This window comes from Oncorhynchus clarkii, chromosome 3 (genome assembly GCF_045791955.1).
Source record: "Oncorhynchus clarkii lewisi isolate Uvic-CL-2024 chromosome 3, UVic_Ocla_1.0, whole genome shotgun sequence".
Taxonomy (NCBI): Eukaryota; Metazoa; Chordata; class Actinopteri; order Salmoniformes; family Salmonidae; genus Oncorhynchus; species Oncorhynchus clarkii.
The window spans coordinates 33395147-33420574 of record NC_092149.1 but is presented as its reverse complement, the minus strand read 5'-3'; the positions used below and the strand labels follow the sequence as shown (position 1 = coordinate 33420574).

Here is a 25428-nt window from a genome sequence, read left to right as displayed (position 1 = left end):
ATAGTATGAAGTTTCACTCTGTATTTGTATTTACAAATGCATATTTATAGACTAATAATAAACAATTATTATTACACTATTCAAACAGTCATTTGGTTTTTCTGCCTCTGTTAACTGGTCCGGTAACCGGCAGTCTTGATCCTCTAGGTCTAGTATAATGAGAATGGGAAAGGCCATGTGGGAACAACATGGAGCCTGTTATCACCCTATACAGCTAGCTTTATGGACCCCACTTCCTGTAAGGCCTGAGGATCACTGGAACTAGTGTCAATTCAGGCCTCCCTCCTACTTTTATGGACTTTATAATAACCCGTTATGTCCTTTATTGTCAGGGAAAGGATTTTGTGCCACGTGCTGGAAGTGCGATGAGCATAATTATTAGTGGGATGAAACTCACATGTGCACCAGACGTGCATTAGCTGGAGATGAGGAGCAATAGACTGCCTTTGTGTAAACCCCCTAGAGTCGATTGACGCACCGGTGCATTGTATGTTTTTGCATTGTATGCATCTCAATCCACCGCATCCAGGTGTGTCGCACTTCCGCACCTGCGGTGAAAGGTGACAGAGCTAGAGCGGTGTTTGTCAGACCAGGAGACATCCCGGGAAGAAAATCGGTCTTCTCACGAAAACGTCTGTAGCGTCCGAACGGTTTGACCTAAGCACTAATGTGGAAAGGAGAGAATCTCACAAACACGACGGTGTTCTCCGTTCTGCTCTATGACCCCCACAAGTGTCACAGGACTCATCTGAAGTTAACCGGTACCGGTAAAAAAAAAAAAATGAATGAAAGTATGAAGGTATTTTGTGCCGAGCCAAAAAAGTTCATAAGTAAAAAAACATTTCCTGAGCTTTACTATATCTCTTAGATATACAGTAGGACAAACACTTCCAAACCTTGTTTCTTATGATTTCTTTTTTGACTGTCTTTTTTGCCATTTATGAATGTGTTATTCAATGTGTTTCTCTGGGCTATATTAGTAAAGGCCTAATTCAATATTTATCAAATACATTTAAAAAAAAAATACACCTAAAGGGGCCCTAAAATACAAACTCATCTGCTCCTGCCACACCCTCTAGTGGTCATCTGGTGTCTCCGACCTGCCGCCACTCCCCCAGTGCTCTCTCCCTCTCCCTCTCTCCCTCTGTGCGTGTGTGATTGTATGGGCAGAGACAGAGCAGATCCCCACCAGCTGCAACCTGTTCCATAATCAAGACCTCTACAAATACTCAGTCCTGCCACTTCCACACTGCCAGATTATAATCTTTGTCCAGTCAGTCCATGTTTCTAGCCGTTTGTTCCTGTTGTGCCTGGTTTCCCTTGCCTGACGCTGTTTTCCTCTCCGCTACAGTTCTGCCCGCTCTGACTCTGGTCCCCGTCTCCAGTCCGACTCCTCGACAATCCTCCTACTCTGTCCTGGATTCCCCACTCTGCCTTCCCTTGGATTTCCCTCCGGACCTGCTTACCCTGTCCCAACACCTCTTGCTCCAGCCTCAGCCTCCGCACCTGGTTTCCGGCAACCCGCCTGAGCTTCCCCCAGCGTGTTTCAATAAATACCTTGGTTACCCCCTCCCAGTCTCCCCATCTGAGTCTGCTCTTGGGTTCACCTGTTCCGTTCCGCATGACACTCATAGCTAAATTACCATATTAAATACATTCCATATGTTAGTTCAGTACCCCCACCAAAGCTTAGAGGTTTAAGAAGGGAAAAAAATGTAGTTTGTTAAAATAAAATATTTTGGGAGAAATATTCTGGACATTGAGTCAGAGGCATCATATTATTTTCTTAACTATCATTCCTTTCTCCAAATCAGTGGAAATTAAAGATTAGAAATAAACAAATTGTCAGGCAGTCTTGAATGACAAAGCTTGTCAGTATGTTTGAGTGAGAAACTAAAGTAATGTCATGACTACTTTGTTATTCTTGCTGGCCTCACAGCCTAAATATGGATTAGTTACTGTTTCCTTTTCACTCATGGTTGTCCTGTTCGCTTATCGGTCAGTCAAACTGTGTAGATACTGTAGCTAATGTCTTTTGTCAGAAACTAAGGACTTCTGAGTAGCGTGGATGCGTGTGAGAATAGACTTGTGAAGCCATTTTCTAATGGACATTTTTACTTAAGAAACTAAACCTTGGGCGGCAGGGTAGCCTAGTGGTTAGAGTGTTGGACTAGTAACTGAAAGGTTACAAGTTCAAATCCACGAGCTGACAAGGTGCAAATATGTTGTTCTGCCCCTGAAGGCAGGCTGTCATTGAAAATAAGGATGTGTTCTTAACTGACTTGCCTAGTTAAATAAAGGTAGAGCCAAGTGAAAGCCCATACTGTAGTTTATCATGCCTACGCAACATCAACTCTCTGCATTATTTTATGTTTGTCCAGAGTTGTGAACTGAGAAAGGGATGGCAAACAAATTCAATGGAAGGGAGAGACAGATAAGAGATGTGTTTTTGTGCTCTTCCCAATTCCTGTTTGTTGTAGAAACCTTGAGAGTATGTGATATTCTCTCATTTGCCAGTTGTGGCTAGATACCAGACATTCATTGTGATTCAATTCCACAATTCTATTTCCAAGAAAACCTTCCTAATTGAACATGTTGGTAATAGGTGCGGTAAAGAAAGATGGCGATTGTTTGCCAGAGGATTGCATTTTCAAGTCGCAGGTGGGGAGCTTAGCCTTTACAGTATACAGATGCCAAACCTGAATTGTGTCAGGTTTGGCATCTGTCAGCTACTGTGAACCATCTAAAAACAACTGTAGACAATATTAGGAAGGCCAAGGTTGTTTGTAAGCATCTGGGTGGTTGCTAAATGGCAATAGTCTATTTTACTGTCTGTTTTTGGAATTATTTGGATTTTATTTGCCCGGAAATTCCAATTGTCCACAACTATCTCAAGTTAGGATCCGGACACTGACCTAAATTCAGCCCTACTTCAACTTGAGGCCCAGTGTGGGATACATTTCATGGTTTCTCTTATAGCACTTATGACATGGAATTTAGAGATGATATGTTTTAGCTTGAGAGACACTACACGAGACTCAACAGACAGTGTGTATTCTTGGGCCACTAAGGGCTCTATTCAATCTGTTCCGCTGAAGTATTACAGATATCGCTATAGAAATGCGAAGGTCATTTCCAAATGAGCCGACATATCAAATCAAAGTGTATTGGTCTAACAATTCACAACAACAACACACAAGTCTAAAGTAAAATTAATGGAATTAAGAAATATATAAATATTAGGATGAGCAATATCGGAGTGGCATTGACTAAAATACAGTAGAATACAGTATATACATATGAAATTAATAAAACAGTGTGTAAACATTATTAGTGTTAAACTAGTGTTCCATTATTAAAGTGAGTGATTCCAAGTCTATGTATATAGGGCAGCAGCCTCTAAGGTGCAGGGTTGGGTAACCGGGTCGTAGCCAGCTAGTGATGGCTGTTTAACAGTCTGACGGCCTTAAGACGGAAGCTGGTTTTCAGTCTCTCGGTCCCAGCTTTGATGCACCTGTACTGTACCTCACCTTCTGGATGATAGCGGGGTGAACAGGTAGTGGCTCGGGTGGTTGCTGTCCTTGATGACAGGATGCTCTCAATTGTGCATCTGTAAAAGATTGTGAGGATCTTAGGAGACAAGCTGAATTTCTTCAGCCTCCTGAGGTTGAAGAGGCGCTGTTGCGCCTTCTTCACAACTGTCTGTGTGGGCGGACCATTTCAGATTGTCAGGGATGTGTACGTCGAGGAACTTCTCCACTGCGGTCCCGTCGATGTGGATAAGGTCGTCACTATAGAAAAAGATATCCAATATACTAATATCACACTACTCTGAATCTTTTTTTTTTATCCCTGCTAGATTGCGTATTTTTTTTTTATTCCATCCCTACCACTTTCAGTCAATACAAATATAGTCTAACTTCTTAGAGCCCGAGAGTCTTGTGTAGCCTATACCATGTGTAAGGTCAGCTTCTATATAAACAACTTCTTCCCATGTCTGTTTCTGAGATGGCTCAGTCATATGGGCTTGCTCTGACCCCTCCGATCAGCCCTCACCTCACTACCCGAATCATCTTCCCATAAATCTGAGGGACCATGTGTGTGCAACTGGCCCTGAGTGAAAGTTACCATGGAGCAACTCCAGATGTGCTCATCCACCCTCTTTCACTCCCTCCCTCCAGTCCTCCTCTCCTCCCATGAGCAAAGTTTTCCATTTCCTTTTTTGGTGAAAAAATCTGAAAAGGCGGGAGGGAGAGAGAAAGACATTGAACCAATGCCCACAGGAGAGAGTATCTGGCGGTCTGTTTGTTATTGGCCTGTGGGCTTTATCAAGGCGATGAAATGGCCTACTCAGCATAAACACACACACTGTCATAGCAAAGATGTGTAGTTACTACACCCTTGTGTTATATACGGAATCAGGCTTAGAGGCTTCCAGTGGTTGGGTTACACTGAACCTCGGCCAACAAAGAAGTAGGAATCTGGACATGTACTATACTGCCAGAAAAATATAATTTGAATTACATACATTGACTGTCTAAAGCTAGTTGCACAAACAAGTGCCGAACTGGATGACTTACTGTATACAGTACAAGATCACTAGCACAACATCAACCCACACATTAGGGAAACTCTCAATCCCAAGTTCAGCCTTTACCCAACCCCTTCAAATAAATACAAAAAATGCATTCAGGTGAGAAGTTGTGGGTGGCGGGAATTGCTCATAAATATTCATTTTTGGGGGTGGGTAAATTTAGTTGTACCTAATCCCAACACTTTTTCACTAAAGCATACTTAGAGGTCCACTGGCACGTTCTGATAATAAAATAATGTGCATCGGAACTAGATATGGCTTTGGACAGTTAGTTTACATGGCAAGGTGCTGAGTTCCTGACATCTATTGCCATTGGCAGAGTAAATTCAAATCCCCCATATGGCACACAGAAAAATCTTTGATACGTGGACTCATATTTATTGTAGTATTGTGTTGGGAAGAAAAGTGCAATGAAGATGGGCTCAATTCAATCCAACCTGTATTGCAGTATTTACACAGTCCCTCTTTTTCCAATGATCAAATTAACTCACAGATTGGTCTTGGGTACTTTATAAAAACCTACAACTACTACCCATCTCACAGGTATGCTTTCACTTTTGAGAATTAGAATTGTGTTGGCATGGGATGAACATTGCAAATACAGGCCCATGTGGAATTAGAACTCACAATCATTGAACTATGAGCCAACTTAATTCGGACTGCGCCACCATAGCGGTTTGGGAAAAAGTATAACTAGTTGACATGACCACCATTGTCATCTATTTCTTATGATGGCTGTAGCTACAAATATAAACATAATCCTCTTAGCCTACATGTTTTTTATATGTATTCGTATAAGCACATACAGTACGTGTATGAAACGGTAAGGAAAAACGTTCAATTTGGTCACATGCGGAAATGTGCCTTACATCCTTTTGAATTTTGTGTAACATCAGTAGTCTAGTCAAGGAAGCATCATGCAATATATTTGGCACACTCCACTTACCAAGACCATTGCTGTCACCTGGTTTTATATTAAGCTTTGTGGTGGCACCACCAACTCATATAGAAAGGGAGTGTATTTCATACCGAATACCTGTCTTGAGATGGTAGAGTTGAACCGCTAAGAGCATAAAGAGCTAGATTCACTACTAAAAGACCAAAATATAACTTTGAGGTGTTTCACTATAACTAAGTCTTAAACATCTGGTTTCCGACTAAACTTTTTTATTTTTAATTGAAAGTTACTAAGTTTCAATTAAGATTTCTTTAATAACATTTTATAAACAGGTCATTTAACAGTATACATTTTCAACTGATTTGAATCAACTCTTCCGTCACACAGGTGTGTTTCTCCATCTTTTTTAGAATCATAAAAAGCACATTTGCCAACTCTGACTTGCCAGCATCAAAGCTCAAAATAATGAAATAAAGATATTTTTTTGATTTTTTTTCTATAAGTGACAATCTCAACAGCAATAATCAATATACATTTTTAGGCAAACAAGTAATGACCAGATTTGGGTTCAAATACTATTTGAAATCTCCCAAATACTTGTAGCATTTGCCTTAGACTGCCTGAAGTGCAAATGGATGAGGTTTGCAGTTTTGCCACTATTCCATTGGTTCCATTGGGCCAGGCAAGCTCAATCAAGCCCAGATAACGTATTTGAAATGATTTCAAATAGGATTTGAACCCATGTCTGGTAATGACAAAGACATGCATACCACTTAGTTGATGAAATGCAGCTCAGCTTCTTTGGGACTAGCCCATTCATTATCAAACAACAGCGATAGTAACAGAAAGATTAAATACAAAAAAAGGGAAAAAAAGGAAATATGCTTCATCAAAAATATCATAGATAAGTGTCAACATGGAAAAAAGTAAACAATAGTTGTTAAAAAAGGCAGAGTGGTTTAGGTGTTGCTCCATATATAAATGCTTGAGTTGCGATTGTATGTTCACAGACTATGGGAGCGAGGGGAATATTTTAGCCATAGTGCAAATACATGACAGCATTTCACTTATGCCTTAACTGACTTCATTGGTTTTCTCCAGCACCACCAAGGCCATCTTTCTTTTTACGTTCTCTCAATATCTATCTTTTTTTTTTCCCATCTCTTGGACATATTCTTTAGTATACTATAAAGACATTAACTTTCTGGAGCAGTGTTTGACAACTGCATAAACAAACGACAGCAACATATTATTCTCTTCAAATAATCATGATATGGCTATAGGGTAAGTAATAACTAAAGCATGACAGCAAATACTGCTTTGAAACCTAATTGACATAGAAGAACAGTCATATGCACAAAACTGCAATTATCAGCATTGAATCACTCGAACATACTTTACTTGTATAACATATTTACAATGTAGTAAATATCAGTGTTCTGCAGCTGCTTTACAAAGTGCCGCTTTCATTGATTAGCGGTGATACGTTCATACAAAAATCTTGCAAGTTTGCATAGCTGGAAGCATTTTTCTTTGGTTTGATAATACATACCATATAAAGTATGCCATTTTCTTTTTAAAGGCACATAACCCTTTTTTTCACATAGTCACGACTTACTGTGGAGAAGGAAAGCCTTGGAGTGGATCTCCCCTCTCCAGGCTAGATAGCAACTACATCAAAATAGTATGATTTCGAACTATGTTCGATGGACAATTTGCATGTTGGTCAGTGTTATCCTCACATATTAAAATGCTACAACCTCTAATACAGAACATTGGAGTAGCGATAGTGGAATTCAATTCTTCTGTGATTTCGGATCCATGGCGGCGCCGCCGCCCCCCCAAATACCAGTTAATTATTTGATGGCAGATATTACATTTCTTTGGTGCATCATTTTAAAATTGTCCGCCTAACGTTCAGAACGGTTCAGTTCTATCCAAAGACAATACTTTTCCCTCTGTTAAACCAAACATAATCTGACCAAAAAGTCACCCCATACATACAGGTGAAGGAAATGTAGGTCTATTTGGTCATGAAAACATGCCTCTGCCAAGTTAGATCAACTTTAGTCTAGCTGATTTTTGTCTGTGTCTGTGCTTCAGTAGCCCGATGCTGAGCTCTGGTATTTGACAGCAAGCAACAGAAAACACAGGGGGAGGATTTGGGATTGAGCTGTGGTCTAGTGAGCAAGGTGTGTGTGTGTGTGTGTATGACCTTTGAGGCAGTCTGTGGGTCTGTGTTAACAACCTTGGCAGTGATGAGGGGGGCCCTGGGGTTGAACTAGGCGGGCGTGTGTGAGGAGAGGGGCGATACGGTGTGTGTGTGTAGTCTATAGATTGCTATTGGTGTTGCAGTCGCGACACAGGATCTGGTCTCCATTGGGGAAGAAGCCTGCCCCCACCAGAGAGACAGAGCACTCTGTGCAGGTGAAGCAGGGCTGGTGCCACTGGCGCTCCTCAAACGAGATGTACTTCCCTCCGCCAAAACCTAGACAAGACAGGAAGGTGTTATTTTAGACATTTAAATAGTTATTTAACAACCAACAAGTAGCCACTGAGGTCTCCTCCCATACATAAACATGTGTAATCAATGGCCACGTTCCAGATTATCTGCAATGCAGTAGCCACGAGTAAAAATAACCAACGATTGAACGCCATGCTATCCATCCTTTTTGAGATTTGGTGCGTGACTGCTATGTAGGCAGCCTGGAACATGGCCAACAGTTACTCAGTAAACCTGCATCCTCAGAAAAAAATACATGTCTATAGCAGCCTTTCTCAACTGTCCCCTGCTCCTGGGTCATAATAGCTGTCGATGACCTTTGACCCTACCTGTGATAGGCTTGCTGCAGGCCTCACACTTCTTAGAGTATAGGCTGCCAAAGCACTTGAGGCAGTAGGGGTCGTCTTCGCGAGAGGTGAAGTGCTGCCCTGCCAGCTGCACCTTGCAGCCCGTACACACAAAGCACTCCTTGTGCCACGGCTCATCCCGATACGTCACACCCCCTTTAGCCAGGGCCTGGAGGGAAGAGAGGGTCAAAGGTCATCATAGTTAGTCAAAGACCACAAGTCAAAATGATAGAATGGAACACACTCAAAAGATGTGATAAAAAATTCTATAAAAATACCAAATGGATACCCTCTGTTAAGGTTTTTGCCACAACTCCTTAGGATCCCAGAATCAGGAAATAAGGAATAAGCAGGGATATAAATCTGCCGAACAAAAAGAGGGAATTTGGGGAAAATTTCCACACAGACCTTTTTGCAGCGGGTGCAGCGCGGGGCGAACTTATCCTCATAGCAGGACACGCAGTAGTGTTCATCCTTGTCTGGGATGAAGGACTTAGAGCCGATGGGCTGCTCACAGCTGTGGCAGATAAAACAGCCCTCGTGCCATGTGGAGCCACCATACTCCAACTTCCTTGTGCCTGGGAGTGTAGAGATAGAGAGATCGGAGAGAAAAATGAAGTGAGAAAAAAGGAGATACAGTGCCTTGCGAAAGTATTCGGCCCCCTTGAACTTTGCGACCTTTTGCCACATTTCAGGCTTCAAACATAAAGATATAAAACTGTATTTTTTTGTGAAGAATCAACAACAAGTGGGACACAATCATGAAGTGGAACGACATTTATTGGATATTTCAAACTTTTTTAACAAATCAAAAACTGAAAAATTGGGCGTGCAAAATTATTCAGCCCCCTTAAGTTAATACTTTGTAGCGCCACCTTTTGCTGCGATTACAGCTGTAAGTCGCTTGGGGTATGTCTATCAGTTTTGCACATCGAGAGACTGACATTTTTTCCCATTCCTCCTTGCAAAACAGCTCGAGCTCAGTGAGGTTGGATGGAGAGCATTTGTGAACAGCAGTTTTCAGTTCTTTCCACAGATTCTCGATTGGATTCAGGTCTGGACTTTGACTTGGCCATTCTAACACCTGGATATGTTTATTTTTGAACCATTCCATTGTAGATTTTGCTTTATGTTTTGGATCATTGTCTTGTTGGAAGACAAATCTCCGTCCTAGTCTCAGGTCTTTTGCAGACTCCATCAGGTTTTCTTCCAGAATGGTCCTGTATTTGGCTCCATCCATCTTCCCATCAATTTTAACCATCTTCCCTGTCCCTGCTGAAGAAAAGCAGGCCCAAACCATGATGCTGCCACCACCATGTTTGACAGTGGGTATGGTGTGTTCAGGGTGATGAGCTGTGTTGCTTTTACGCCAAACATAACGTTTTGCATTGTTGCCAAAAAGTTCAATTTTGGTTTCATCTGACCAGAGCACCTTCTTCCACTTGTTTGGTGGCTTGTGGCAAACTTTAAACAACACTTTTTATGGATATCTTTAAGAAATGGCTTTCTTCTTGCCACTCTTCCATAAAGGCCAGATTTGTGCAATATACGACTGATTGTTGTCCTATGGACAGAGTCTCCCACCTCAGCTGTAGATCTCTGCAGTTCATCCAGTGTGATCATGGGCCTCTTGGCTGCATCTCTGATCAGTCTTCTCCTTGTATGAGCTGAAAGTTTAGAGGGACGGCCAGGTCTTGGTAGATTTGCAGTGGTCTGATACTCCTTCCATTTCAATATTATCGCTTGCACAGTGCTCCTTGGGATGTTTAAAGCTTGGGAAATCTTTTTGTATCCAAATCCGGCTTTAAACTTCTTCACAACAGTATCTCGGACCTGCCTGGTGTGTTCCTTGTTCTTCATGATGCTCTCTGCGCTTTTGACGGACCTCTGAGACTATGACAGTGCAGGTGCATTTATACGGAGACTTGATTACACACAGGTGGATTGTATTTATCATCATTAGTCATTTAGGTCAACATTGGATCATTCAGAGATCCTCACTGAACTTCTGGAGAGAGTTTGCTGCACTGAAAGTAAAGGGGCTGAATAATTTTGCACGCCCAATTTTTCAGTTTTTGATTTGTTAAAATAGTTTGAAATATCCAATAAATGTCGTTCCACTTCATGATTGTGTCCCACTTGTTGTTGATTCTTCACAAAAAAATACAGTTTTATATCTTTATGTTTGAAGCCTGAAATGTGGCAAAAGGTCGCAAAGTTCAAGGGGGCCGAATACTTTCGCAAGGCACTGTATTTATCAATATTTATCAACAGGACTATATTGAAGTAAAAAGCATTAAAAAAAACTAAAGAGAAGGTCCAAGTCAGAAGATGCATGACAGTTGACAGCGATAATAGCAACAGAATGTCCCACTGTTGAAGAAATATTTTGTTGAAGGGAAAATTGAGTGAGAACAAAAAGAAAAGGCCCTGTCAAGAGTGCACAACACTTCCCCACCTGGCTGAATATTCCTGGCAACCGACATTACTGTAGCTCAATCCAGACCTGGGTTCAAATACTTTCTGAAACAATGTCACATACTTAAAGCTGTACTTGATTGAACTTGCCTGTTGCAATGGAACCAATAGAAAAGTCAGATATGTGCAAACCCCACCCACCTGGTATTCCAGGCAGGCTAAAGCAAATGCTTAAAGTATTTGACAGATTTCAAATAGTATTTGAACCCAGGTCTTGTTCTATCAGATCTAAGTGACCGAGTACTTCTGAGGATTCCATTCAAATGGCTTAGGGCACATATGTCAGAGTCAAGGCCCGCGGGCCACATCCGGCCCGCAAGAAGGTTTTTTACGGCCCCTGGGATGATCTTGATTTATTATTAGAACCGGCCCGCAGCAAGCCGGCAGCCCGCAGATCTTTTACACGCACCAATACTACATTTCCCACAATGCAAAGGTGACGCACCGAGCAGTAGGCTGCTTCATTTCAATATTTATTGGCACAGCAGTCGTCAGCATCACAGTAAAATTAACTTTCAGATACCCATCAAAAATGGCAAAACGGAAGGTGGATACTGAGAACCGGGGGTTTCAAACAAGGTGGGAGTCGGAGTATATGTTCACGAAGGTAGCTGGAAAACCTGTGTGTCTTCTGTGTGGAGAAAGTGTGGCGGTACTGAAAGAGTATAATCTGAGACGACATTATGAAACGAAACACGCGGACAAAAACAAGAATATGGACATGGAACAAAGGCTACAAAAGGCAGAGGAATTAAAACGAGGCCTCAAATCTCGACAGGCTCTGTTCAAAAAAGCCAAATCACAAGGCCAGGCTGCTGTCAAGGCCAGTTTTATTTTGGCAGAAGAGATCGCTAAATCAGCCCGGCCATTTACGGAGGGGGATTTCATCAAAAACTGCATGATTAAAGTTTGTGACGAAGTTTGCCCAGAAAAAAGGCAACTCTTTTTAAATGTGAGTCTGAGCAGAAACACCATTGCCGAGAGAGTAGACCAGTTGTCCATCAATCTAAAAGAGCAGCTTGTGAAAAAGGGAAAAGATTTTATTGCATATTCCTTGGCTGTGGATGAGAGCACCGACATTTCTGACATTGCCCAGTTGTCAATTTTCATCCGCGGAGTGGACTCCAACCTAAGCGTGACAGAGGAGTTTTTGGCTTTACGTCCTATGCATGGCACAACTACGGGGCATGATTTGTATGAAGAGGTGTCAAGATGTGTAAATGAGATGGAGCTGCCTTGGGAAAAACTCGTGGGTTTGACAACCGACGGAGCACCTGCGATGTGTGGACACAGGAGCGGACTGGTGGCGAAGATACGGGAAAAGATGCAAGAGGAAAACGCGACAGGTGAGCTGACAGCATATCATTGTATCATACACCAGGAAGCGTTGTGCGGTAAAGCCTTGAAAATGGAGCATGTAATGAGCATCATCACGCGCACAGTTAACTTTATCAGAGCCAAAGGTTTGAATCACCGCCAGTTCAAGGCATTTCTGACGGAGTTAGAAACGGAGCATGGTGATTTGCCTTATCACACAGAGGTGCGATGGCTAAGCCAGGGAAAGGTGCTTCAAAGATGTTTCGAGCTTCGTGAGGAGATTTGTCTGTTCTTGGACAGCAAAGGGAAAGACACAACACAACTCCGAGACGAAATGTTTCTGTGTGAAATGGCTTTTCTGTGTGACATTATGAGTCATCTGAATGCAATAAACTTGCAGCTGCAGGGTCGGGATCGTGTCATCTCTGATATGTACAGTACAGTGAAGGCATTTAAAACCAAACTGACTCTGTGGGAGACGCAGATGCGGAAAGAAAATTTGAGCCACTTTCCCAGCTGCCAGACCATGAAAGAGAAGCTCTCTACCAGTGCGTTCCCGAGCACACAGTTGGCTGATAAAATAGGTATGCTTGCCGCTGACTTTCGACGCCGATTTGCTGACTTTGAAGCACAAAAAAGCAGGTTGGAACTGCTCGGTAACCCATTTGCTGTTGACGTGGAAAGCTCACCACCAAACCTCCAAATGGAGTTGATTGACCTCCAATGCAATGATGCACTGAGGGCAAAATATGCGGCAGTGGGTGCTGCGGAGTTCGCCCGTTTCCTCCCCGGCACAATGCCCCAGCTGCGCATCCAGGCTGCTCAAACGTTGTCTATGTTTGGCAGCACATACCTGTGTGAACAACTGTTTTCTTTGATGAACCTGAACAAAACATCACACAGAAGTCGACTTACTGCTGAACACCTCCACTCAATTCTGAGGATTTCTTCAGCTCAGAGCCTTACCCCGAACATTGATGAACTTGTGGAAAAGATGGGACACCACCAAGTATCACCCTCAACCTCAAACAAGTGAACATTACTGTGCAATCACATATTTAGAGTTTTTACTCAGTTCAAGTTTAAAAGTTAAAATTTAATATTTGTTTTCACTGCATGTTACTTCTCCTTAAACAAAGTGTTGTTTTTGATTAATAGATTTTTGCACTTTATTTTTTTGTATTTCAATCCAATTATATTTTAAAAATATTTCAGTTGAGTGGATGATAGAAAATTGCTATTATTGTTTTTTCTTTGAAGTAAATTTAGCCCACTTTTGCTAAAATAGAAAATATAGTCTACTGATGGTGCCTTGAATACCGGTTTCATTTAATGTTCATGTTATGGGGATATTTATATAAAGGAAATTTGTCTTTTGTGTCTGTTGAAAATTAAAGATTACTGACAGAGCCATAAGAAAATATTGCTTTATTTATCTGATCATATTGTAATATATTTGTTAGGTTTTCAGTAGGTTCAATTAGGTTCACTAGACTATATGCGTCATTTAAACATTTTTCAATGAACATTCGAACAGTCCGGCCCTCGTCTTGTAGCTGATTTTTTTATTTGGCCCTCCGTCCATTTGACTTTGACACCCCTGGCTTAGGGGGTATTCTTGAGGTGATTTAAGTTTGGTTTGGAGTTCTAAGGAAAATGACACCTGAGCTTTACCAAGTGAAGCCAACAGGGCAAAACTCCCCCCTCGACAAGAAGCCACTACTGACCGCACATCAGAATAATAGGTAACACTTTATTTGGATATTCCCAACTCCCAAATACAGTATATGGTTTGTAGATGTTCAGTAGATGTTCAATAACTGTCAACAACATTTCAACAAACTACCCACTAACACTAACCTTTAGCCGAACCATTATTCTAACCCTAGATGCTAAAGATACTTTGTTGATAGTATGACCATTTGTACATCTACAGTACCAGTCAAAAGTTTGGACATGCTCATTCAAGGGTTTTTATTTATTTTTTTACTATTTTCTACATTGTACAATAATAGTGAAGACATCAACACTATGAAATAACACATATAGAATCATGTAGTAACCAAAAAAGTGTTAACCAAATCAAAATATATGGAACGCTTTTCCAACAGTTTTGAAGGGGTTCCCACATATGCTGAGCACTTGTTGGCTGCTTTTCCATCAGTTCGCGGTCCAACTCATCCCAAACTATCTCTATTGGTTTGAGGTCGGGTGATTATGGAGGCCAGGTCATCTGATGCAGCACTACATCTTGGTCAAATAGCCCTTACACAGCCTGGAGGTGTGTTTGGTCATTGTCCTGTGGAAAAACAAATAATAGTCCCACTAAGCGCAAACCAGATGGGATGGCGTATTACTGCAGAATGCTGTGGTAGCCATGCTGGTTAAATTTGCCTTGAATTCTAATTAAATCACTGACAGTGTCACCAGCAAAGCACCATCACACCTCCACCCCCATGCGTCATGGTGGGAACCACACATCTGGAGATCATCCGTACATCTACTCTGCGTCTCACAAAAGACACGGCGGTTGGAACCAAAAATCTCAAATTCGGATTTATGAGACCAAAGGACAGATTTCCGCCAGTCTAATGTCCATTTCTCAAGCAAGTCTCTTCTTATTGGTGTCCATTAGTAGTGTAGTGGCTTCTTTGCAGCAATTTGACCACGAAGGCTGATTCACACAGTCTCCTCTGAACAGTTGATGTTGAGATGTGTCTGTTACTTGAACTCTGTGAAGCATTTATTTGGGCTGCAATTTCTGAGACTGGAAACTCTAACCAACTTTTCCTCTGCAGCAGAGGCAACTCTGGGTCTCCCCTTCCTGTGGCTGACCTCATGAGAGCCAGGTATCATAGCGCTTGATGGTGTTTGTGACTGCATTTGAAAAAAGTTCTTCATTTTCTGGATTGACTGACCTTCATGTCTTAACGTAATGATGGACTGTCATTTCTCTTTGCTTATTTGAGCTGTTCATGCAATAATATGGACTTGGTCTTTTACCAGATAGGGCCATCTTCTGTATACCCCCTTTACCTTGCCACAACCCAACTGATTGGCTCAAACGCATTAAGAAGGAAAGACATTCCACAAATTAACTTTTAACAAGGCACACCTGTTAATTGAAATGCATTCCAGGTGACTACCTCATGAAGCTATTTGAGAGAATGCCAAGAGTGTGCAAAGCTGTCATCAAGGCAAAGGGTGGCTACTTTGAAGTATCTCAAATATAAAATATATTTTGATTTGTTTAACACTTTTTTTGGTTACTACATGATTCCATGTGTTATTTCATAGTTTTGATGTCTTCACTATTATTCTACAAAGTAGAAAATAGTACAAATAAAGATAAAACCCTTGAATGAGTAGGTGTGTACAACGTTTGACTGGTACTTTTGACTGGTATTGGACTATCCAAATAAATTGTATGTCACATGCGCCGAATACAACAGATGGCGACCTTACAGTGAAATGCTTACTTACAAGACCTTAACCAACAATGCCGATAAGAAAAATACCTCTGAAATAAAAGTAACAAATACTTAAAGAGCAGCAGTAAAATAACAATAGTGAGGTTATATACAGGGGGTACCTGTACAGAGTCAATGTGCGAGGGCACCGGTTAATCAAGGTAATTGAGGTAACACAGTTGAAGTCGGAAGTTTACATACACCTTAGCCAGATATATTTAAACTCAGTTTTTCACAATTCCTGAAATGTAATCCTCGTAATAATTTCGGATAGCCTTCCACAAGCTTCTCACAATAAGATGGGTGAATTTTGGCCCATTCCTCCTGACCTCCTTGCTCGCACACACCTTTTCTATGGGATTGATGTCAGGGCTTTGTGATGGCCACTCCAATACCTTGACTTTGTTGTCCTTAAGCCATTTTGCCATAACTTTAGTAGTTTCCTTGGGGTCCTTGTCCATTTGGAAGACCCGGTTTTGGAGCAGTGGCTACTTCCTTGCTGAGCGGCCTTTCAGGTTATGTCGATATAGGACTCGTTTTACTGATGATAGAGATACTTTTGTACCCGTTTCCTCCAGCATCTTCACAAGGTCCTTTTCTGTTGTTCTGTTCACTTTTTGCACCAAAGTACGTTCATCTCTAGGAGACAGAACGCGCCTCCTTCCTGAGCGGTATGACGGCTGGTGGGCCCAGGGTGTTTATACTTGCGTACGTACTATTGTTTGTACAGATGAACGTGGTACCTTCAGTCGTTTGGAAATTTCACCCAAGGATGAACCAGACTTGTGGAGGTCTACAATCTTGATGTCAAACAAAGAGGCACTGAGTTTCAAGGTAGGCCTTGAAATACATCCACAGGTACACCTCCAATTGACTCAAATTATGTCCATTAGCCTATCAGAAACTTCTAAAGCCATGACATCATTTTCTGACATTTTCCAAGCTGTTTAAAGGCACAGTCAACTTAGTGTATGTAAACTTCTGACCCACTGGAATTATGATACAGGGAATTATAAGTGAAATAATATGTCTGTAAGCAATTGTTGGAAAAATTACTTGTGTCATGCACAAAGAAGATGTCCTAACCGACTTGCGAAAACTATAGTTTGTTAACAAGAAATGTGTGGAATGGTTGAAATAGGAGTTTTAATGACTCCAACCTAAATGTATGTAAACTTCCGACTTCAACAGTATTATCCAGTGATTGTACGTTGGCCAATAGTACCGATGGCAAAGGCAGATTAGCCACTCGTTGCCCAGATCCTCACAAGGCACCCCATCTCCTTCTGCGAAACCTCAGTCTCTTTCTCCTGCGAATGACGGGAATGAGGGCCTGTTCGGGTGTTTGGAGTAAATCCCTCTCGTCCGATTCATTAAAGAAAAATTCTTTGTCCAAATAAAGTGGGACCAAAGAATATTACACTATACCCAATCTGGTTGGCACTAAAACATGTCATTATTTTCCAGGAAACATGATAGGTTTGTCTTTGCCATCATTACTGAACGAGGGTTCCCGGATATCCAACACCATCAATGCAAACTGAATACAGTAATGGGAATTTTTGTCTAAACTAAAAGAGAAGTAACCACAACAACAAAAGACCACCTTCCACCACACTCTTCCTGGAATCATTTGCTGTTTTACGACTTTTCGTTTTGGCTGATAGATACAGCGGTGCGGAAATAGTTTACAGGCTTATCTCGTTATCGTCAGATACCTGGCCGCTCTCCAAGGCACTGGGATTTGGCTCAGAGACAGCAAGTAAGGAAAACGGGCAATTACTCGGTCACATTCTGCGACCGGCCGCGCTGACTCGCTAACTCTTTCTTTGTCTCTCTGACATTTGCTCTCTCTTTCTCTGGCTAAGTGCAAATGTTTTGTTGTCAAAGATTTTTCTCTAGATCCCAAGCTTTTACGACAAAGCCTATGTGCTTTTCATGTTCAGTAGCTTATATCTTCAGACCATCTTAAACACTCAGTTGCAGAAATGATGAACAATGCTCGGGTGACGCAAGGACTACATTTCCAAGGATGTGGGGGAGATCATGGTTAGTCTTGTGTCGCGTAGTGTAGCCGATGTTAAATATATATGCTAGGAGTGAGTGTGTTCATGTCACTGGAGGCTGGTGTCACTTTAAAAATTGGAGGACGGGCTCGTTGTAATGGCTGGAAAGGAATGAATGGAAAAGTTCCATTCCATTACACCCACAATGAGCTATTTCTCCCTCCACCAGCCTCCAGTGTTACATGCAGAGTGTTTCCATGCCTCCCCCAGTACCTGGCATGACAGTCTTGTCACAGGCCACACACTTGGACGAGAACTCGTTGCAGTAGCAGTCGTTGCACAGCAGGGCCTCGTCCTGGCTGGTGAAGGGCTCGTCCGCCAGCGAGCGGTCACAGCGGAAACAACGGAAACAGTGCTCGTGGTAGTGCCGGTCCTCGTAGAACAGCTCCTGGAGATACAACAAGGGCAACAGTCGAGATCAGAATCAGAGCTACCATCCACTACCGTTGTGCCATTGAGCAAGCCACTTAACCCCTAAACTGCACTGGTTACCGTCGTAAGATTGACAATAAAGTACAATTTTATTCTTCCATCCAAGACAATTTATAGACAAATTCCTAGGACTTCCTGGAAAGGAGTGTACAGTAATGTAGGCCACACAATGTAATGGATGTTATGAAGTTATTGGCTACACATGTACATTGAATACAATTGCATTGGCGACCTGTTCCCAATTGACAAATGATCAAGTATTGTAAAATATCTGAAAAGAGTGCATTATACATCTAATTTAAAGTGTTTCCGGATCTGTAATGAAAACAACTCTGGGTGACTCCCAGGTCATCCTGACACTGCAAGTACCTGGAGAACTCAAACTAACACTGGGGGTTCTGGTTATGAACAGAGGGAATAGGGGAGAGGTGATGGGTAAGAGAGGAGACAGGAAAGAGGAGAGATGGGAGACAGAATGTGTGTGTGTGTGTGTGTGTGTGAGTTCCAGACAGGGAAGAGCAACAGTTTGTGTGGTCGAAGACAAACACAGGCTTTACTGTGTGTTCGCTGCTTTTGAGGGTGTCGATGATAACTCATTGGCCTCCTGTGTGTGTGTGTGTGTGTGTATGCTAGCCAAGCACGCACCCTCAATGCTTATTCCACCGCATCCACTCCCTCTTCTTACTGTAGCAAATTATCAACTTCACGTGTTTGTGTTTTCCATTAAGGAAATATTAAAACTGCATTCATTGTGGGCAACAAGGAGACATTTTCCTCACGTAACATTTCATGGTCTGACATGGCATGGCTGGCTAGTTGAGCTTGGTTGGAAAACCACTGTAATGGCATGTTAAATTTGCCTAGAGCTTGCCCTGCCACATTCAGACCATGAAAGACAACTGCCTCATTAAGCATACAGAATGCATAATTATCGAGATTACGACCCCTAACTACCACTCATTAACATGTAACAACAGTTTGCAGTGTTAAAATGACTCAACTAGAATTGCATGCCCTAATGAACATGACCCACTAGTGGAGCCAAAAGGAAAGTCTTACCCTGGCGTCATGGCCGATTAGCTCCTTGCACTCGTCGCAGGTGTTGGCGAACAGGCTGTCGTAACAGGGGATGCAGTAGGGGTTGTCCCCCTCTCCCCCGTCTGCCTGGATGTACTTGCGTCCGTACAGGGACTCCTTGCAGTTGTCGCAATCGAACCGGTCGCTCATTGTGACTTGTTCCATCCCTGCAACAGAAAAGCAGGATCGGCATGAACACGAGCCTTTAAAATGAACCCCTAGTGCTAGGGAAGGCGAGCGGCAAGGAGGCAGGGAGAGGGGGACATGCAGGGTGGAGAGAGGGAGTTGGAGAAAGGAGAGACCGTACCCATCAGTGAACTTAACGTTAACACCTGTATTGTTTTTGTTTGTTAAACGTGTCATTTGGAAGCATTTTTCGGGCTGTTTGTCATTCGTTTCACTTTCTACTGTTCACCTTTAACTGAATTGAAGTTTAACTAAACCTTAACACTCAATGGAGCGAGAGAGACAGGGAGAGAAAGAGGAGACAGAGGGAACAGGAGATGGAGAGAGACATTCATGAGAGGTAGTTCAAAGCGGCTATTAACTTTTTTTGCTGTGTGATAAAAGTGAGATGCACACACAGAAACAGACAACGGAGTTGCACAGAGCCATCACTCTGGGCTTTGCTTGCACTCCTCCGTAACACTATCAACCCCTCTGAATCTACGGTCTGTGAGATTAAAGGAATGAAATGGTAAATGCATACATTTCTGTTGGGAAGAGATGGAGATCTGTGTGGACCACCAACTGAGACAGCGGTGAAGACCGACTACCCTCATGTCAAACTCATCACAGTTGACTCTTGTGAAAACACAAATCCAGGATAGGCCGGCCTGCCCGCCCACCCACCCACAAAATATGGACACCCTTTCAAATGAGTGGATGCAGCTATTTCAGACACACCCGTTGCTGACAGGTGTATATAATCGAGCATACAGACATGCAATCTCCATAGACAAACATTGGCAGTGGAATGGCCTTACTGGGCCTCCCGAGTGGTGCAGCGGTCAAAGGCACTACAGACCCGGGTTCGATCCCAGGCTGTGACCGGGAGTCCCATAGGGCGGCGCACAATTGGCCCAGTGTCGTCCGGGTTAGGGGAGGGTTTGGCCAGGGGGACTTTACTTGGCTCATCGCGCCCTAGCGACTCCTTGTGGCAGGCCAGGCTGACTTCGGTCATCAGTTGAACAGTGTTTCCTCCGACACATTGGTGCGGCTGGCTTCCGGGTTAAGCGGATGTGTGTTGAGAAGCGCGGTTTGACAAGTCATGTTTTGGATGACGCAGGACTCGACCTTCGCCTCTCCCGAGACCGCTGGGAGGGGGTTGTAACGATGAGACAAGACCGTAATTGGGGAGAAAAGGGGTGTAAAATAAATAGAACGTCCTTACTGAAGAGCTCAGTGACTTTCAACGTGGCACCGTCATAGGATGCCACCTTTCCAACAAGTCAGTTTGTCAAATTTCTGCCCTGGTAGAGCTGCCTCGGTCAACTGTAAGTACTGTTATTGTGAAATGGAAACGTCTAGGAGCAACAACGGCTCAACCACAAAGTGGTAGGTCAACACAAGCTCAGTGCCGAGTGCTGAAGCGCCTAGCTTCACTCGGTTGCAACACTCACTCCCGACTTACAAACTATCTCTGGAAGCAATGTCAATACAATAACTGTTCGTCGGGAGCTTGAAATGGGTTTCCATGGCCGAGCAGCCGCACACAAGCCCATAATCACCATGCGCAATGCCAAGCGTCGGCTGGAGTGGTGTAAAGCTCGCCGCCATTGGACTTTGGCGCAGTGGAAATGCGTACTCTGGAGTGATCCTGCTTCACCATCTGTCAGTCCGACAAACGAATCGGGTTTGGCGGATGCCAGGAGAACGCTACCGACTCCATGCATAGTGCCAAATGTAAAGGCTGGTGGAGGAGGAATAATGGTCTGGGGCTGTTTTTCCTGGTTCGGGCTAGGCCCCTTAGTTCCAGTGAAGGGACATCTTAATGCTACAGCATACAATGGCATTCTAGATGATTCTGTGCTTCCAACTTAATAGCAACAACTCCATATTAATGCCCATGATTTTGGAATGAGATGTTCGACGAGCAGGTATCCACATACTATTGGTGATGTAGTGTATATTCCCTAACATATACTGTAATGTTATATGTATACTTTGTTTTTACAGGAACAGCAGTTTGTTGGCATACTAGATCTTAGCTGAAGTACACAAAATTGTTTGCGCATTATGGCAATGGTATCTAGTTGCCAAAACACCACAGCGTCGCTGAAGGAAAGCCCTGTGGTAAGTGATACAGCACTCTGGCAAAGCAAGCAGCCGGGTATCCATTTACAGCCGCCCAGAAATAATAATAATAATGTCTGATAAAATAATGAATCAAGACTTTAGAGGTCTAGTTCTGCCTGTGTTCTCACACACACACACACACACACACACACACACACACACACACACACACACACACACACACACACACACACACACACACACACACACACACACACACACACACACACACACACACACACACACACACACACACACACACACACACACACACACACAAAATACTGGATCAAAGACAACATCAGACCTAAACTGTTTCAGCTCTCGGTGGGGGGCAATTCCACTGTTCGAGTAAATGTTTGTGGAAATTGTTAAAAGTAGTCCTTGTGCATAGAGTTGTAAGATTTGTTGATCTTTGCAATCATTGGTTTTTGTTTGACATACATTTTAAAATAACCAACATTCTGTTGATGTGGAATTCCCCCGAGACAAAGGCTGTTAAATGAGTCGGGTGATGGAGTCGAGATAAAAATGTATTCACCTGCTCCTAATGTTCATAAATAACCCACTGATGTGTTCTCTCTGAAATGACACCCCTTTGCCCATTTTGGAGAGGCACTTTCAACCCCCTCTCCTCCCCCTTCAATAAACAGAACCATAAATTAGGGAGCGTTACTGTTGGGGATTCTTGCTGCCTCTTGTTCACATCACAAGCCTACCACATCTCTACAACCAATGAGGCAACTGATACCTATCCCCCGAGGACCTGAGAGACTCAGCCGTCATTCAACTTGGGGCTCGCATCACTGACAACCACCTTGGATTAACCCGAACGCGGTTGATTGGATGGAATTTGATCTCGCAGCCCCGCGGTTCAATACTTTCTTCAGCGTGCCAAAGTTAATGCTAGCTAGCTTCACGCCAATGGCTTGTCTATACATATGACACAAGTCTAAGATGTAGCCTGCGCCATCAAACCAAAAACATATCAGCCACACTAGGTATGCGCTAGCCTCGCTTTCCAAACAAGTGCATACTCATACGGTACTGAAAGTATAGGTTAGCCTGTGTTCTGACATCATCCTTCATCTAAAATAAAATGGAAGATCTGTTAATTGCCCTTTCCCTGTTCTTTGTTATCAGTAGCTTGCAAACAAGTCGTTCAAAGTATGGCCAGAAAGCACGTATGTTTGATGTAAGCACTGGTTCTGTGAAGGCTGGACCAATATTGCATCGGAGATGTCTAAACAACCGAGGATACAAGCTTTCGGGTACCTGGAAGGGATCATCCAGGGCATTCTGGAGCCCACTTCTTTCCCCCTTGCATGGCCCATCCAGGCAGCTTTGGCCCAACATCCAAACCACAAGTCTATTTATGGCCCCTCGGGAGACGAGGGGTTGAGCTACAATAACTCGCCTGCCAGCAATCAGTTAAGATTAGGTAGCAGCCAGTGGCTCCAAAGGGCTCCAAACTCTGGATGGGAACTTTACACTTGTCGATATTCCACAGCCTGATACATAAATACATATTTTGGTAGGACAGAACGGGTTGTTTTGACTTTACGTCTTGTAGTATTGAAACGCAAGAGTAACAATCCGTGAGGGGCGAGCAGACTGCCCTGACGGGTAAATGAACTCCGGATGCCACAGGACCCGGCTCTCACAGCGAGAGAGCATGACGTCAGTGTATGACCCTGGGGCTCCACAAGTGATTGAATCCAGAAAGCAAAGCAAGACAACCCCCCTTTCAATCACCACCACCCCCTAAAAAGATGGTGAGGGGGCTGCTGTTTGCGCAGACGACGACGGGGGGGGGGTGGAAGTGGTACTCAGTGAACTACAATCTAGACTATTTCTCACAGTGTATCCCGGATTCCCGGAAGGAGTCCATATTCTCTGTGCTTGAGGGCGCAGTGACTAAGAAAAACCACTTTCTGCTCATAACATTCCCAAACACTAGAGTAGTGAGTGAGAGTCCCCTGACAGAGACTCCTAGGAAAGCACTACCTCCCCCACCAAGGACAACAATTATGCTTATGCTGTCATATCTTACAGTAAGGTTACTTATACTCCACTGGTAATACATTCTGGTATACTACAGACACTCCCTTTTGCAACTGAAAGACATTTAGCTCAATGGAAACACATCCAGATGCTGCAAATGCTATATACTGTAGGTAAAACGGAGTGGCTTCTCACAACTGCCTTTTCCTTTGACTTTCTTAACTCTTTCTAGGCCGTTGTTTGGAGTTGAAGTCTCTCATTCTCAACCAGAACATCCGGTGAGATAGCTAGAGGACGCCAAGGTCGGTCTAGTCTAGTCATCACAACCCCCCCCCCCCCCGATAGATAAATTGGTGGGCTGATTGGAGACCCAACAGAGCGAGGTTAATCCGTAGAGATAGAACCCTAGCAATGAAATGTGATTCTCTCTATGCATAGAGATAAAGAAATCTGCCTCTATTGCTTTATCTGTACGGGTCTATGCAAGTTGTTTACTCATTGCTGCCAACTCAGTCAGCACTATATGCCATTTGATCAGGCTCTGACTAAGGATGTGCGCCAGAGATGGGTTAGTTAGGGCTCCCTCACACCAAACCAAGTCCTCGGTCCGGTTTCACTGACAGCCCGCTAATCCCCTGCCCAAACTTTGCTCGCGCTTCGGTTCACTCCAAAACAAACCGGCCGTTGCACTCCGCGCTGGGAACAGTCCCTAGCACTCTTCCCCTGTCCCAACGCCCAATGAGAGTATCTGCTTGTAAAACGTCTGTTTGGCTACGGTCAGAGTTGCCAGACAAAGCAGTAGACAGTGTGCTTACATCAACAGATGAGAGAGAGAGAGAGAGATGGTCGCCGGCTGTCGAGGAGACTGTAGCGAGTCCCACTAAGTATGCTACACAAGCAAATTATGACATAACCATCTAATGTTCCACAATTATAAAAACACTGGCATACCATTGACGAGACAAGTTGTGAAGGAAAATGGTATGAGGAGCATGAGCAGAGAAAGTTATTCTAAAAAGGATTTCAAAGTGTGGATATAAGGGTGATATTTACGAGACAACCAAATAAACCAAGTGCATTACAGGCCTATCTATAGCCGGAGTGCATCTTATGGGAAACACATGCATGTCTTAGGGGCTGAAAAATGTGACTCTATAGCTACTCTACTTGTGCCATTTCTCAACATTTCATCTATAATCATGTGTTGAGAATTAGTCTGCCGTAGTGGATCAGAGTGTCGGTGAGTAAGCGTTAGGCTGCTGGAGCTGAGCCGGTGTAAACATGGCAAGGAGAGCCCTTCACGTACTAGACAGCGACGTCGCCCTGTGTACTTTGCCCAACAGGTGTTCTGTGTAGAGTTCAAGCTTGTGCTTGTCTGTGTGTACTCTATGATTAAGCACAAACATATATACACACACACACTCACACACACACACACACACACACAGGCCTCACACACACAGTCCTCACACACACAGTCCTCACACACACAGTCCTCACACACACAGTCCTCACACGTCCTCACACGTCCTCACACACAGTCCTCACACACACAGTCCTCACACACATACACGGACGTCAACCACAATCAATGCTGCTGTATCTTTCAGTCTCCTTTCCAAAGTGTGGAAAGGAGACTCAAACAAGGTCAACAAAACCTTGCTATTATTACCGACTACAACCGTTTTAACTTCGACAAGAATGTGTGCTCCCGGTTTCAAAATGCCACTTATATTTTTACTGACTTGGGAATGAGACTGGTTGTTGTTGTTCGTATACTAAGAAAAGGACATGAATGGCCTTAAATGGACATCTTAAAGTGTGAGAATAGAAAAAGGATAGACTACCAGAATATGGGGAGCGGTTGCGTGTTAGACATGAGCTAACCAATGGTCTCCTTAGGGATATTACCTCTAACCACTCAGCGCTCTGCAGTAGGTCAGG

The 25428-nt window shown here is 43.3% G+C and overlaps 1 protein-coding gene across 1 annotated transcript in view; it reads right to left on the bottom strand.

Moving 5' to 3' along the window:
• Positions 1-5786: 5786 nt before the first annotated feature.
• Positions 5787-25428, bottom strand: part of LOC139393609 (four and a half LIM domains protein 3-like) — a 47542-nt gene continuing 27900 nt past the window's right edge. The window contains exons 2-6 of the mRNA XM_071141993.1: positions 19165-19349; positions 17887-18061; positions 8751-8920; positions 8325-8511; positions 5787-7980 (exon numbers count right to left, since the gene is read on the bottom strand). Of these exons, the coding sequence (XP_070998094.1) occupies positions 7823-7980; positions 8325-8511; positions 8751-8920; positions 17887-18061; positions 19165-19349 (875 nt within the window). The 3' untranslated portion in view covers positions 5787-7822. The remainder of the gene's footprint in view (positions 7981-8324; positions 8512-8750; positions 8921-17886; positions 18062-19164; positions 19350-25428) is intronic.